Consider the following 13,967-nt stretch of genomic DNA (forward strand, 5'->3'; position numbering starts at 1 on the left):
GGGATTGAACCTGTGTCCCCTGCATGGAAGGCTGATTTTTAGCCACTGGACCTCCAAGCAAGCCCCAGAACGCCACTCCTTTTTAAGGCTGAATCCTCGTCCATTGTATGGATAGACCACAACTTGTTTATTCATCCACTGAGGGACACTTGGGTTGCTAACATTTCTTCACTGTCATGAATAATGCTGCTATGGACATGGGTGTACCAATTCGAAACTCTGCTTTCAAATCTTTTGTGTACATTCCCAGAAATTTTCCGAGATTAAAAATAATTACTATTTTGGCTACGCTGGGTCTGCATTGCTGCACTCAGACTTTCTCTAGCTGTGGAGAGTGGGAGCTATTTTCCGTGGTGGTGTGTGGGCTTCTCACTGCGATGGCCTCTGGTTGTTGCGGAGCATGGGCTCTAGAGCGCAGGGCTCACGGGCTTAGCTGCTCTGAGGCATGTGCTATTTTTCTGGGCCAGGGATTGAACTCACGTCCCTTGCCCTGGCAGGTGGACCCCCAACCACTGGACCCACAGGGAAGTCCTTTAGACTTTAAAATCACTTTGTTAAACCAGGAAAAAAATCTGGTGTTTACTGTGTGATTCGGGCTTCCCTGGTGGCTCAGGGGGTAAAGTGTCTGCCTGCAATGCGGGAGACCCAGGTTCAATCCCTGGGTCAAGAAGATCCCTTGGAGAAGGAAATGGCAACCCACTCCAGTATTCTTGCCTGGAGAATCCCACGGACGGAGGAGCCTGGTGGGCTACAGTCCATGGGGTCACAGAGTCGGACACGACTGAGCGACTTCAGTTTCCTTTCCTTTCTTTGGGATGTTAATGCCATTTTAAAAATTATTTTTTCTCCTCTTGAGCGCATGGTACTGGACGCTTCTCCACATTCCTGAGGAGAACAGTGGTTATCAGCCTTTTTATGGTTCTGGATGTCTTGGAGAATCTGATGAAAGCCATGAGCCGCGTCCCCAGAGAAATGTGTCCAGATGCGTGCTCACACACGCACACACACACACACAGAACACTGCCTGTGCATCTGACTGCCAGGGGCCCAGATCCCCTGCTGCCCACTGACCGTGACCCCCTGTGTAGACGTTGGTCATGAGAGTGGGATCTGAGCACAGCAGCTGTACTCTCGGGGGCCTCACTAAGGAACCTGGCCCCTAACTTCGGGTGCCCTCCACGCGCAGCTCTCCTAATTCCAGTTACCACTTCCCGCCCTGTGGTCATAGCCACCGACGACCGAGAGAAAGGGGCAGCATCTCAGTTCATTTCTTGTTTATTATGAAAGCGACTTTTCACAAATGTTTCATTACATGCATATGTATGAGCGTGATGGTGAAAACAAAATGTTGAATATCTGAGGCAGCTAAAAGAGAGAGGCGGTTACGTTCTCTGTCCCTCTTTCGGGCAGCTCCCAGGACGGCAGAGCCGGCACCTCCGCGGAAGCCCACGCCGCAGGCTGCGCGCACAGGGGTCAGCTCCCCGTCCACCCACCATCCCCCTGCCCCGCTCCAGCCCCTGCCAGCAGTGCTCAGCCACCCTGTTTCTACAGGAACATGGACTGGGGCTGCCCAGACTGTGTTAAGGTTTTGACCTCAGTGGAATAAGAAGTTTCCCTGCAGATCTTCGTGGCCTCTGGACTGAAAAACAAAACACTTGGCATCAGCCAGCTTTCTCTTTTTCTCCTCCTTTTCCTCCACACTCTCGGGACATCCAGAGCCTGGCAGAGGGGCAGGTCGGGAGGGGCGCTGGGCATCTTCCAGGGCCGCGTCCCGGTATCGGATGAAGGCACCCAGAGACCCTCAGTCTGAGTCTCCCTGTCCCCCTCGGGGGAGAGGGCAGAGGCCCATCTTTGTCTGAAGCTGCTTTCAGCCCTTGTTCCCGAGCAGAGCGTGGGGAGAAAGCGTGAGGCTATGCACGACCATGTCGCCTGGGTGCCCCTGGTGTCCCCTGCGAGGAGCCAGGCCAGCCGGCCCGGTGACTGCAGCTCTGGGTGTCCTTGCGGCTGGCGGACGGCAAGTGCTCCTGACTGACTCCTGGAAGGGTGGGTGGCGTGCAGGGCCGGGGCGGCTGTGGGCGGTAGGAGCTCTCGCCCTGGCTCTCACTGGGTGACGGGCAGTGTCTCAAACATCGAGTCTTCCCGCTCTGGCCTGAAGGACCTCGGTTCAGGGCTGTGGACGCCCCCACGTGTATCTCTGGTGAGGAAGAGGGGCCTTGGTCCTGGACGTGGTTGACCAGTCTGACTGAGCTCCCGGGCAGGGAGGGGAGGAAGCAGGCATGGCCGCAGCCCCCTGGGTGCTAAGAAGGGAGCCTCCCTCCCTGGGCACCGACTGTGCTGGGCGCCCGGCCAGGCAGTGGGCAAGGTGCCGTGGCAGAGACGGGGGTCCTGGGCGTGTTGGCCCGGGCGCTTCTCTCTCTGGGTGGAGAGGGCAGCCACTCCGTGAGGCCCGGCTGGCTGCAGCATCTCTGTCAGGGTGTCTCTCGAAACTGTACAGTCGAGTCTGCCTGCTCTGCCCCTCCACCCCCGCCTGGGGTCCTGGGAGGCGAGGAGGGAGGGCTGGCTTTCTCCTGATGGAGGTGCTGGGCTCTGCCACCCAGGCCTCCATCTCCTTCCTCTCTGTGACCAGAGGGCCTTCCAGGGGGCACCTGCCGGCTCCTGGGCTGCGGGGTCTCGGTCTCTCTAGGAGCCTGGAACACAGGAGGTGCTCAGCTCACGTTTGCTAAATGACCCGACTGAGTTCAGTCTCATTTTTCAGCAGGGGGTGGTGTTGGAGGTTTATTAGGATTATTCAGGCCCCCGAATGGCACTTAGGCGCCTGCTCCAGCAGGTGGGGGGACCTCCTCTTGGGGAAAATGGGTGACTCTGCCTGTGTCTCTGGGGGAATGAGGGTGGGAAAGGTGGGTTTCTGAGCGGTGTGGGGAAGAGGGTCTCTGCTGGCCATCCCTGCCTGGAAGCTTCTTGCCCCGGTCATCCCTGTCTGGATGCTTCTTGGCCCGGGGTCTCAGTTCTACCGTATCTGCATGTCCCAAACCCATGGTGGCAAGAGGGAAAGCTGCCCGAGGCCATCGCCTCGGTCCCCACAGTCTCCTCAAGGCGAGGAGGAGCTGGGAGCAGGCCCGCGCCCCTGGCAGGTGCGACTTGCTGTCTGAGGCTAAAGGAGAGCCCCGGCGGGAGGAGGGGTCAGCACCCCAGAGGCAGCGAGAGGCTCTGGCGAGGCTCACAGAGCGTTGGGGGAAAACAGGCCCAACGCTGGGGAAGCAGGTGGGCGACCTCACTTCCTGGTGGAGGGCTTGGCCACTAGACCTGAGCAGAGTCCTTCTCTTCCCTCGGTGCGTTTCCATGAAAGCAGCGAGCCAGGAGGTGCCTGGTCCGCCCGTTGGAAGTCCCTTGAGGTCTCCACCGCGTCTCTGCAGAGCTGCTCTGGTGGCCCCAGCCTGATGCTCCACTGGGTCAGAACCAAGCTCATCAGAACCACCACAGGCCTTGGCACCTGCTTTCAGTCCCAGCCAGCCGGGCAGGCTTCTGCTTCCAGAAATATGTTGCTCGGCTCCTCTCCGTAGAGTTTAACGATGGCCAGCCACTGAGGGTCCAGGCAAGGGGGGCAGGGCGGGCTCTGGCTGGGAGTGGGCACTGCGGCTGCTTGAGGCCAAGCTCCCGTCCGGGAGCAGGCTGTGCTACTCTGGCTCAGCATGCGCAGCTCCTGTCCAGGCCTCCTGCCCTCCTTCAGAACCCAGCACAGAACCTGCCTACCTGGGCCAGGCCTTTTCTGCCTTCCTTTCCTCTCCACCTCTACCTGGAGCCAGGCGGGACGGCCATCCTGGATCAGCCAATGGACCACCTGCATCCACAACATGGAAACGTGGGGAAACAAACTGTGTGGTCCAGAGAGACTCCCCGGGACCACCAGGCCCTGAGGAGTGGCAACAGCTCTACCTTTAACAGGGGGACCCCCAGCCTGGGACTGAGGGCTGACCTGGAAATTCGGGACAGATACCAACCCCCCGCCCCCGGGACTTCCAAGTCCCCTGATGATGGTGTGGGAGGCGGTTTTACTGGGGACGGAGGGCTGGATGGTGACTGTGGGTGGCTGGTCAGTTTGGACTGCTGGCCCCGTGGCACTCCAGATGGTCGGGCAGGGTCCCTGTCCTGCCCTGCCCTGCCCGGGGGACAGGAGGCAGGGTCTGACCACAGTGGCGTGGTGAGCCATGGATGGAGGTGGGGGCTCCCATCGACAGGGTGGGTAGGTTAGTGGGCAAGCGGGTGGCAACTGCCAGAAACCACCCCACCCAGAGGAGCAGCAGAAGAGCTCCAGAGAGAGGAGGGCTCTTCCTGGGTCCTCTTTGGGTCAAAAGCAATCCAGAGAGGATTAAAAAAACACACAAAAATAACCCTTCCCAGTACCCGCCCCTAGGTGGCTGTTCTGGGGGTTCATTTTGGAGGACACTCATCTAATTCGGGGGAGGACGATGGCTTGACGTGGAGGACAGGGCTCTCTCTGTAAACGGGCTGGCCTTCAAGGACCGTGCCCGGGGCGGGGGCAGCGCGGCGCGTCCTGGATGGGGCTCCCCAAGGACACTGACCTACTGACCAGGTGCGGCCCCTCCCCGCTCGGGCTGGAGTTTGGCTGAGGAGGCTCTGATAGCCCTGGTGAGGCTGGGAACCTGCCCCTGAGGGTGCAGGTAACGACTGTGATTCCTGGGTGCCCAGCCCTGGGTGGATCGTGAACCTGGCTGTGCCTGGCCCGGTCACCCGGCCCCGGCCTCCTGAGGCCTCATGCACCTGCCCCAGGCTTCACACCCTCGGCGCCTCAAGCTGGGCTCGGCCCTGGTGGTGCGCAAGGGCCCGGGGCGAGGGGGAGACCAGCCGGAGGCCATGGGGGAACGGCTGGTGGGAGTTCGTGTGAGGTCGGCCCCGTGCTCCTGGGATGCTGAACTCCTGGTACCCTAAAGCTCCGGGGCCCTGCTCCTGCGGGCCCTGTGCCTGGCGGCCACGGCGAGGCAGCAGGCCAGGCCTCAGCCTGTTGGCGGTCCTCGCTAGCTCCATCCCAGGCGCTGGCTGAGCGGCCGCGGTCAGCCCGCTCCCACTCCAGACCGCCCTTGTTTCAGAGGGAGATGGGGAGAGGGGACCGCTGGGCGGAGTGGGAAGGAGACCAGGGCCCTGACGGCCGCGGGCTCCACCCGGGGGCCGCGCCATCCCTCCCGGTGCCCATGTGCCTTCCCGGAGGCACCCAGCACGCCCGCGCTCACGGGGTGGGGGAAGCCTTGCCTCCCAGTGGCCGGCGGGCTCCGCGTGGACTCTGCGGTCACGGCCTCAGGTCAGACGCAGGCCCCTTCCCAAGTTTACCGCTGGGCCCTGCGCCCCCAGGAAGGGTCCAGGGGGGACACAACTTTCCCTCCGAGGGCGGCACCTCAGGCCCCCAGCGTCTGTCCTCCAGACTGTGTCCGGGGCCAGCCGGCAGCCTCCTCAGTCCCACGGGCTCCCGGCCTCTAAATGGAGGGGGCAGGTGCCCAGAGAAGCCGATTCCTTGGTCGGGGACGTCGGCGACAGCTGGGCTCACGCTGGCTCACGGGAGAAGGGGTGGCGATGCGTGCTTAGCGTTCCTGAGGAGCAGTTCCCTCCGCGCCCGCAGATAGATGTATATATATCTTTGTATTTATATTTACATGTACATAGTCCTTAGTTAGAGGCTCTGTCCTGGGGAAGCACACATCTACACTCTCCCGTCCCAGCTCCTCTCTTCAGTCCCATCAGAGAATCCTGAGACCCCGACAACACACTCCCCTGGGACCTGGGCCCCATGACCCAGAGGCGCCGGTGGGTGTGATGCTCCGCGGGCACCGAGCCCGGCTCATCGGAGCCCCAAGCCGAGCCTTCACGCACCCCTGCTTCCACGGCCTGGCCTCCCGTCCCGGATTCTGCCTCTGAGCGCCTCCCTGAGACACGGCAGCCACGGCCCCTCTCTCCCCCAGAGCACCAGGCAGAGGGCACGCGTGCTCTCCAGGGGCCCGCTCTGCCCGGGACCTGCCCAGCTGGTGGCCGAGGTCCCGCCCGGCGGGCATCCGCTGGGGCCGTCCTGGGAGCAGCAGGCGCCCTCAGTGTTCTGGAAAGGAACAGGCAGAGCGAGGGAGGGAGCCAGGGAGGCTGCCTTGAGCAACGTTCTCCCACCGGGGCGGGGTCAGAGGAGGGCAGCTGGGCTGGGGTCTCAGCCTGGACTTGGTCTCGCCATCCACGGGCTGGTCGGCAATCCCCAAAGGGCAGGCGCCACGGCGGTTCCCAAGCCAGTGTGAGGGGGCCGGCGGATCCATCTTCGGCTTCGACTGTGGAAGGGCTCTCCCCTCCCCGGGCAGCCGGCACCCAAGCAGGACCACCGTCCCCGCGTTACTTGTAGGGCCGCAGGAACCGGGACACCTTGGAGCGCAGCAGTTTGATGAAGGAGCGAGGAAACATCTCCTTGGACTCCTGGGCTGTGTACTTGAAGTAGTTCTGGGGGTGCGCCAACACGTCGAAAAGGGCCTTGATCAGCTTCTTGTCCTGAAAGACACGGCGAGGCCCCGCGTGAGGGGCCTGTGGCCAGGTGGGGCGGGGGGAGCCCTGGCCACTTGCCTCTGCAACGCCCGAGGCCCTGAAGGGGCCCAGGGGTGTCTGCAGGGACGCAGCTGGGCTGGCTGGTGGGTTTCAGGATGCTACAGGCTCCGCCATACCGAGCGTTGCAGTGTTAATAGCCTGATTGGTTTTTTAATAGTCTCCTGGTTTTAACTCTTGGAGTTCCACTGACATTTTATCTTAACAGGGTATGCTGCAAAAACAAAACAAGACAACCGACCATGCTGAAAACGAGAGTGTGTGGAGTGGAGAGCGAGGCTTTGGAGCTGAACCAACCCCCACCGTCGCCCTGCAGTGCCCCCAATGTCTCCTCCTACAGTCTCCCCACTGTCCACCCAACAGTCCCCCCAATGTCCCCCTTACAGTCCCCCCAGATCGCCCCCTAAGTCCCCCAACGTCCCCACTAAAGTCCCCCCAGCGTTGCCCCCTAAGTGCCCCCAGCGTTGCCCACTATTGTCCCCCCAACGTCCCCCCAACGTCGCCCCTAAAGTCCCCCCAGCGTCACCCCCTAAGTCCCCCACCATCTCCCCCAGCTCCTCAACCCTGGGGATGACCCTTCGGCTGTGCTGGGGAATTTTTCATCCGTGTGTGGTGATGATTCCTGTCTCAGGGATGAGGAAGTGCAGTCCTGAGAGCCAGGAGCCTGGCCCAGGGGCACTCAGCACAGGCCCACCTGGAGGGTCCAGGTGGCCTACACTCAGGCGCTGTCACTCACTAGGTGGGCCCCTGTCCAAGCCCATGGTGGTCATCTGTAAAGTGGGGCGATGCCAGCTTGGAGGAGAACCCTCAGGGTGGGCCTGAGGCTGGCTGTGGCCCCCCGAGGCCCCCAAGCTTGGTAGGATGTGCTCAGTGACCGGCAGCCACCGCACCGTGCACTTCCTGGCTCATTGTCTCCAGGGGCCGTCTTGGGGTCTGACTTGTCCCAGTGTGTGGATGTGCACACACACACACTCCCACGTGCACACACGCACCCACGCCCCAGGAAACACTGGGGGCGCTCCTCCCACGTGCTGGGCGCAGCGCCAGGCACCAGGGACACAGGGCTGAGCGGGAAGCCCTGCGGCTCCTTCCCCTCGTGGGGAGTTGGGGGGAACCAAGCAAAAACAGGACAAGGCTGTGATCAAGTGCAGGCCTGCTGGCCAAGAAGAGGATCACATGGGGCCTCCGAGTGCGACCTGGCTAGGGAGGTCCAAGCAGGCTGCCCACAGGAGAGCTGAGCTTAGAGCAGCAGGATGGGAGGGCATGCGCCGAGCAGAGGATGGGAAGAACGTTCCTGGGAGGCCGTGGCCAGGGAGTGGGGAGCGGAGGCCTGAGAGCCACTGCGGAGGCAGGCGAGGCCACGCCAGGCTGGGCCGTGCTGGCCAAGGCCTGGACCTCGGGGGTGGGGACACCCCGGGTTCTGGAGCTGACAGCAGAGGGCTGGGACGAGGAGGAGAGTCAGGTTCTGTCAACCAGGCAGGTAGGGGGAGGCCAGGGGAGCCTGCGTTTCCCGCTCAACAGACGGGCGCCTGAGGAGGGAGACAAGGGGCTTCGTGCTCCAAGACCCCCAGGCCTCGTCCGGGTACTGCAGCACGGTCAACCTCGTGGTTTACAAGCTGCCTGCTGGGTGCGGGAGCGTGCCAGGCCTGCGCTGGGAGGCTCTGTGAGCCGCCCTGTTCTCAGGCTCCAGGCGGTGCCCAGGGGGCTTGCCTGGGACCATGAGCTGGGAGGAGGCAGCAGCTGGAGCAGGAGTCAGGGTGGGGGCTGGCTGGCCCGCTCTGGTCCTTCATGCCACCCTCAGCTTCCAGGTGGAGGGTGCTGTCCGCCCAGGGGCTGGGCTGGGACCAGACCCCCAGACCCCAAGTAGATCCCTGGGGCTGGCTCCGCACCGTGAGAACCCAGACCCTGACTCAGCCAGCGCCCGCCACGGGATGGCCACAGCCCCCCGCATGACTGGGGGGCTCCGCGTCTTTGGACGTGCTCAGGATGGGGAGGGCAGTAGAGGAGTCTCCTGATGTCAGACACCACCCTGTCAGATGCTCCCCATTTCACAGACGGGGAAAGCGAGGCCCCCGGCCCGAGCCTGCCACCTTCTCTCCTCCTGTGATGGCTCTCCTCGCCTCACGTCAGTGTGGGGCTGGGGTCTGGGCTGGGGGCGGAGGGGCCCCTGATCATCCCAGGAGTACAGGATCACCTCCTGGAGAGAAGCTCACTCACTTTCAAAATTTCCTGGTGATTCTCCGAGGCGTAGAGCCGTCCGTCGCGGACGATGTCTTCGATCAGCTGCTGGTAGTCCTCTGCCAGGACGGGAACCCGAAACCCGCAGAGGGGGAAGGAAGGAAGGTGAGGGCAGGGGTGGAGGGCGAGGGGCCCGCCTGCCCCCTGCTTACCATCAGCCTCTGTCCTCCCCCGGGGCTTCACACTGTGGGCTTTGTCTCCCCCTAGAACACCCCCTCCAACCCCCCAAGCCCTGCTTGGGCAGCACCTCCTATGGAGGCCCGCGGATACCACCCGTGCCTCTGGTGGGTCCTGTCTGGACCCCACCCTCCCTGACAGCTGGAGCTCCCTGGGGCTGGCGACGTGGGATTGGTCTATATCCACGGGGCCCGGCTGGGTGGGCAGGGCGGCCACACTCACCGTCGTAGGTGACGTAGGGCACTTGGAACCCTTTGCCGCTGTTGCCTTCGTTGGATTTGAACTGGATCCAGAGCTTCCGGGAGCGGGAGGTGAAGGCGATGGGCCTCTCGTAGGTCTGGCAGGTCTCATAGGTGGTGATGGATGTGGGTGAGGCTGGGGGCGGAGATGCGTCACGGTTGAGCTGCCCCAGATCCACAGCCTCACCTGTCCTTGCCCTCCTGCCTTCCCAGCAGGCAGCTAGGCAGCACCTGCAGCACCCAGCCCCCCAAACACTCCAGCTCTCCAGTCCCCACACGCATCCCCTCTGCCTCAAATGCCCTTCCCCACCCTCACCCCCAGGTCCTGTGTCCCTCTGAGACCAGTGTCCATGTCCCCTCCTCCAGGAAGCCTTCCTGACTGCTCCACTCCCACCATGTTCCTCTCTGCTCTAGAGCACATTGTATTTCAGCCCCTTTCTTCAGGCTGGCCACTGTCTCCCTGCCACCTGCTCCTCAAGGACAGGGCTCACACCTGCACCCAGGACAAAGCTGGGGCTGGGAGGAAGGGTCAGCCCCCTGCCTGGTGAGCGGATGAGCAAGGGGGAGCGGGCTAACCCTTGGGGCGCCTGGGGCTGGCCAAAGGGTATCCCAGTCCTCCCTGCTCCCTGGGGAGCTGCCCTGAGGCTCTCGAGAGGTGGGAGAGGCTGGTTCCCTAGAACCCGGCCCTGGGGACGCACAGTGGAGGGGGAGATGCTGGGGACGGGGGAGGCAGGGAGCGCAGTGGGCGGGGATGGTCCGGACTGGGCTCTGACTGGCTGGAGGAGCCGGGCAGGTGCCTCGCTCGTCCTGGCCTCGATGCCTCATTCACATGCAGAGATGGGGGCGGGGGGCATTTCTGCTCATCATCGACCCGGAGCGGGTGATGCAGGCACCTGGGACCCACGCAGCACATTGTGGACGAGGCCTCTGCACCCCTGTCCCCCGTTCTCCTGCTCCTCCGGCCAGTTTCTGTGTGTCAGACTCATCCCAGGTCCCCCGGGGCAGGCACCGCCGTGTCCCCCTCCTCCTTCCCTAATGTTCTGACCTGGGGCTGGCTCCTGGTGGGCACTGTGGTCCTACCATGGTGGGGAGGTCCCCCGCCCCTGGCTGAGGCACATGCTGTTGGGGGAAGAGGGGGTTCTACCCGGTACCTGGGGACTCAGGACCCCCGCCCTTCCTGCAGCCGTGGTTCACCCACTACCGAGGGGCTGGCCCTGCCACCTGAAGTCTCACTCTGAGCCCCCACGGGGTGGCGAGCCGGCTGGTTGCAGAGGGAGGGGGTGGGCCTGGTCCTTCACTGGCCCTGCAAGGCCCTGCGGGATCGGGGTGCTCCTGGGGCTCACCCTAGGCGGTGGTGTGGCAGGGTGTGGGGGACAACGGGTGGAGTGTGGCTGGCGGTCAGTGTCGAGACTGGGTCTGGCAGGTCCTCGACTCCCACGCGGAGGGCACACCCCAGGCTCTCCCGATCCTTTCCATGCCGTGCTGGAAAGCCCAGCCCTCTGGGTCAGACGCAAGTGCCTGGACGGGCACTTACCGCTCTTCCTCATGACCAGGACGTCGCCACACTCGTCCTCAATGGGCAGGAAGATCTCGGGGACCACGACGAGGATCCTGCGCTTGGGGGGCGGCGAGATGTGCCACACACACTCGGCGTTGGCCGGGTAGTCGCCGGGGTAGTTGGGGGACTCGATGTAGCCCGTGTAGTCGCCGAGCTCGCCGCCGCAGTGCTGGTCTGTGGGCACCATGGCCCGCGGCCTAGTCAGGCCGGCTGGCCCTCCGCTGCCACAGAGGCCCAGGGAGGGCTGGCAGGCACCCCGTCCCCTCCTGGGCCCTCCTCCCCCGTCCAGGCCCTGGGCTGGTCCTTCCTTGGGGACCCTGTCCTGGCTGTCCCCCTCCTTCCTGGGTGACCTTAGGGGACTCACCTGCAGCTCTGAGGCTGTGCCTCATCCTGGCCTCCTGCCTGGCGCTCTCGACCCCCGGCAGGCGGGCTCTGGGCCCTGTAGCTGTCAGCTCCCTGCCAGGCCCCCACTCCCCTCCCGGGTCTCAGCCAAGGCCACCTGTGCCCGGTTATTCCCTTTCTCTCCACTGACTCGTCTTCATCCCGAGAGCTCCCCAGGTGCCAGGTGCGGCCCTCCCCACGGAGCAGGCAGGCTGAGGGGCCAGCAGGCCACGCAGCAGGGGCAGGAGACACACCTCCCTTCTTTTTCTATTTTAGCTAAGCTGTGCATCCCCTGTTGGCTCAGAGGTTAAAGCGTCTGCCTCCAATGCGGGAGACCCGGGTTCGATCCCTGTGTCGGGAAGATCCCCTGGAGAAGGAAACGGTAACCCACTCCAGTATTCTTGCCTGGAGAATCCCATGGACGGAGAAGCCTGGTAGGCTACAGTCCATGGGGTTGCAAAGAGTTGGACACGACTGAGCGACGGAATGGAACGTGCATCCGCCAAGAGGCCAAACTTTTGAGTGACTTTTGAATGAACTAACTGGTTCCTAGCTTAACCCCATAAAAGGAAGTTAGGCAAAGAAAACTGAGTGTAAATACTAAATATGCAAGCTTCCACGGTGGCTCAGTGGTAAAGAATCTGCCTGCAAAGCAGGAGCCGCAGGAGACGGGGGTTCAATCCCTGGATTGGGAAGATCCCCTTGAGAAGGAAATGGGAACGCCTCCCAGTATGGTTGTCTGGAGAATCCCATGGACAGAGGAGCCTGGCGGGCTGCAGTCCACAGAGTCGCAGAGAGTGGGACACACTACTGGAGCGACTTAGCACGCGCACTAAACAAGCATAATTTTCTCACATAGTTTCATTTAAAACTCCTCTCCTCACATCCTAATTCCTGGCAAGTGTGTCATTTTCACCTTATCATTCCAGAAACTTCCCTCTGACTTGACTTCCCCGCTTTTCCACATTAGGACCTTGAAACATTTAAAACCTTGCCTCTACTGAGCTCCACTGGGAGGCCATGTGCCCAGCGAGGGCAGCTCCGACACGGGGGACAGCGTCCACCCCTAGGAGTAAGTCTCCTCCACGGGCCTCTGGGCTGTCCCACCCGTGACCAGCAGCCCTGGAAGGGGTAAAACTGGAAGGGCCGGAAACTGATCGGAGAAAAGGTGAAATGCTGGAAAAAAGGCCCCAAAGGACACTGAAAAATGAGTCAGAAATCCCTATAGACAGCATCTTCTGGGTCAGGTCTAAATGATGTGCTGGTTTGAGATTAGGGTGTGGGCTGTTCGTGACTGGCTTCTGCTGCCCACGCTACTCATGGCTGAAACAGAACCTCTGGTCTCCTCATTGCGCCTGGACCCTGTACACACCGAGCACCTTACTTCCCATCGCTCGGCTCCTCTGGTCTGTGCCCCTGGGCAGCCTTCAGAGCTGCAGGGTCCCCTCGGGCAGCTGCCCCCAAGCCTCCCTGGCCAGGCTAGGGTTTTCCCTCCACAGACTGGAGCCTGGAGTCGGGGCTTCGCTGGGCACGGGTGAGCCACGGGCGCCCACGAACGACAGTGCCATCAGGCCACTCGGCGGAGCCCAGGCCGGCTGCAGCCTCCACACCCGGCGCCCCACTGCGCGCTGTGCAGATGTGAGGGGGTCGGGCGGGGTCAGCAGGCTCCCTGAGGACACGCCGCGAGGTCACGGCTCACCCTGCCCCCGCGGCCTGCCCCCAGCCGCCTCTGGCAGCACCCCCCCCGCCCCGTGGGAAGGGCAGAGCTCACTTTTGCAGTGTGTGACGTTGGTGGAGCCGTCAAAGTCCGTGCTGGTGTTACCCGGGCAGGTGATGCAGTGGTTCTGGCCGAACTCGGGCTGGTAGGTGCCGACGGGGCAGCGGACGCAGCGGTGGGTGGTGGTGTTGTAGTGGTGGCCGGGGGAGCAGTGCACTGTCGGGGAGTGAGGCGGGGTGGGCATTCTCCCCGGGGCTCCCTGCCCTCCACGGCTGACTCAGCACAGTCCAAGGCCCTTCCCCACCTCTGGGTGACCTCCCACCCATGCCCAGGCCCTGAACGGACTGACTCTGCTCCTGGACCCCACCCACGACCGTGCAGGGTGCTCCTGGACCACGGGGGTCTGAGCGAGCCAGGCAGACGGAGCCCTGCCCCAGGGCCAGCTCCCTACTCAGGCTGCGCCTGTCTGACCCTCCGCGGCTGGTAACAAACAGAGACTGAGATGCTCGGGGCCGCACGTGGAGGGAGGCCAGGGATGATGGTACTGAGGGGCCTGGCGTGGGGACCTGAGGAATGTGGAGCTGGCCTCGACGGAGGGTGTGGCTGGAGCTGAGGTCGGGGGCCACGGTGAGGCCTGGGCTTTCCTCTGAGCGAGTAAGACCACCTGGAGCCTCCCCATGCCCCGGGCTGCTGCACTGGGCTCTGGGTGAGCTGGCTGGGGGCTGGGGCGGAGGCCCGGGCAGGATGGGTCAGGGCCATTGGGAGCTGGTGGCGGTCTGGGTCTGTTTAGAAGCTGGAACAGTCTGGGTCTGTTTAGAAGCAAGAGCTGCAAAGGTTGCAGACAGACTGGGGGTTGGCGGGGCGAGGGAGGGAAAGAGGACTCAGGGTGATGCCAAGTTTCCCTAGAGCACCTGCAGGAGGGGCCGCCATGTGCCAGAGGGGGCCTGGGCTCATGGACTCTGAGGGGCTTGTTAGACACAGCGTGGGGCTGTCGTGGGCAGGAGGGCAGAGCTGAGTTCAGGGAGAGGCTAGACTGGAGACGAGCTGGGGTCATCCGTGAAGAGATGCTACTTAA

At 63.0% G+C, this 13,967-nt stretch overlaps 1 protein-coding gene across 10 annotated transcripts in view; it reads right to left on the bottom strand.

Moving 5' to 3' along the window:
* Nucleotides 1–1,264: 1,264 nt before the first annotated feature.
* Nucleotides 1,265–13,967, bottom strand: part of SCUBE1 (signal peptide, CUB domain and EGF like domain containing 1) — a 130,083-nt gene continuing 117,380 nt past the window's right edge. For all 10 annotated transcript variants that reach the window (XM_055394367.2, XM_055394365.2, XM_055394366.2 and 7 more), the window contains 5 exons: nucleotides 12,947–13,108; nucleotides 10,771–10,968; nucleotides 9,220–9,372; nucleotides 8,800–8,879; nucleotides 1,265–6,531 (listed from right to left, as the gene is read on the bottom strand). In XM_055394367.2, the coding sequence (XP_055250342.2) occupies nucleotides 6,379–6,531; nucleotides 8,800–8,879; nucleotides 9,220–9,372; nucleotides 10,771–10,968; nucleotides 12,947–13,108 (746 nt within the window). In that variant the 3' untranslated portion in view covers nucleotides 1,265–6,378. The remainder of the gene's footprint in view (nucleotides 6,532–8,799; nucleotides 8,880–9,219; nucleotides 9,373–10,770; nucleotides 10,969–12,946; nucleotides 13,109–13,967) is intronic.

Source organism: Moschus berezovskii, chromosome 6 (assembly GCF_049115385.1).
Source record: "Moschus berezovskii isolate FMDL1 chromosome 6, NW_MosBer_1.0, whole genome shotgun sequence".
In the NCBI taxonomy this organism is placed as follows: Eukaryota; Metazoa; Chordata; class Mammalia; order Artiodactyla; family Moschidae; genus Moschus; species Moschus berezovskii.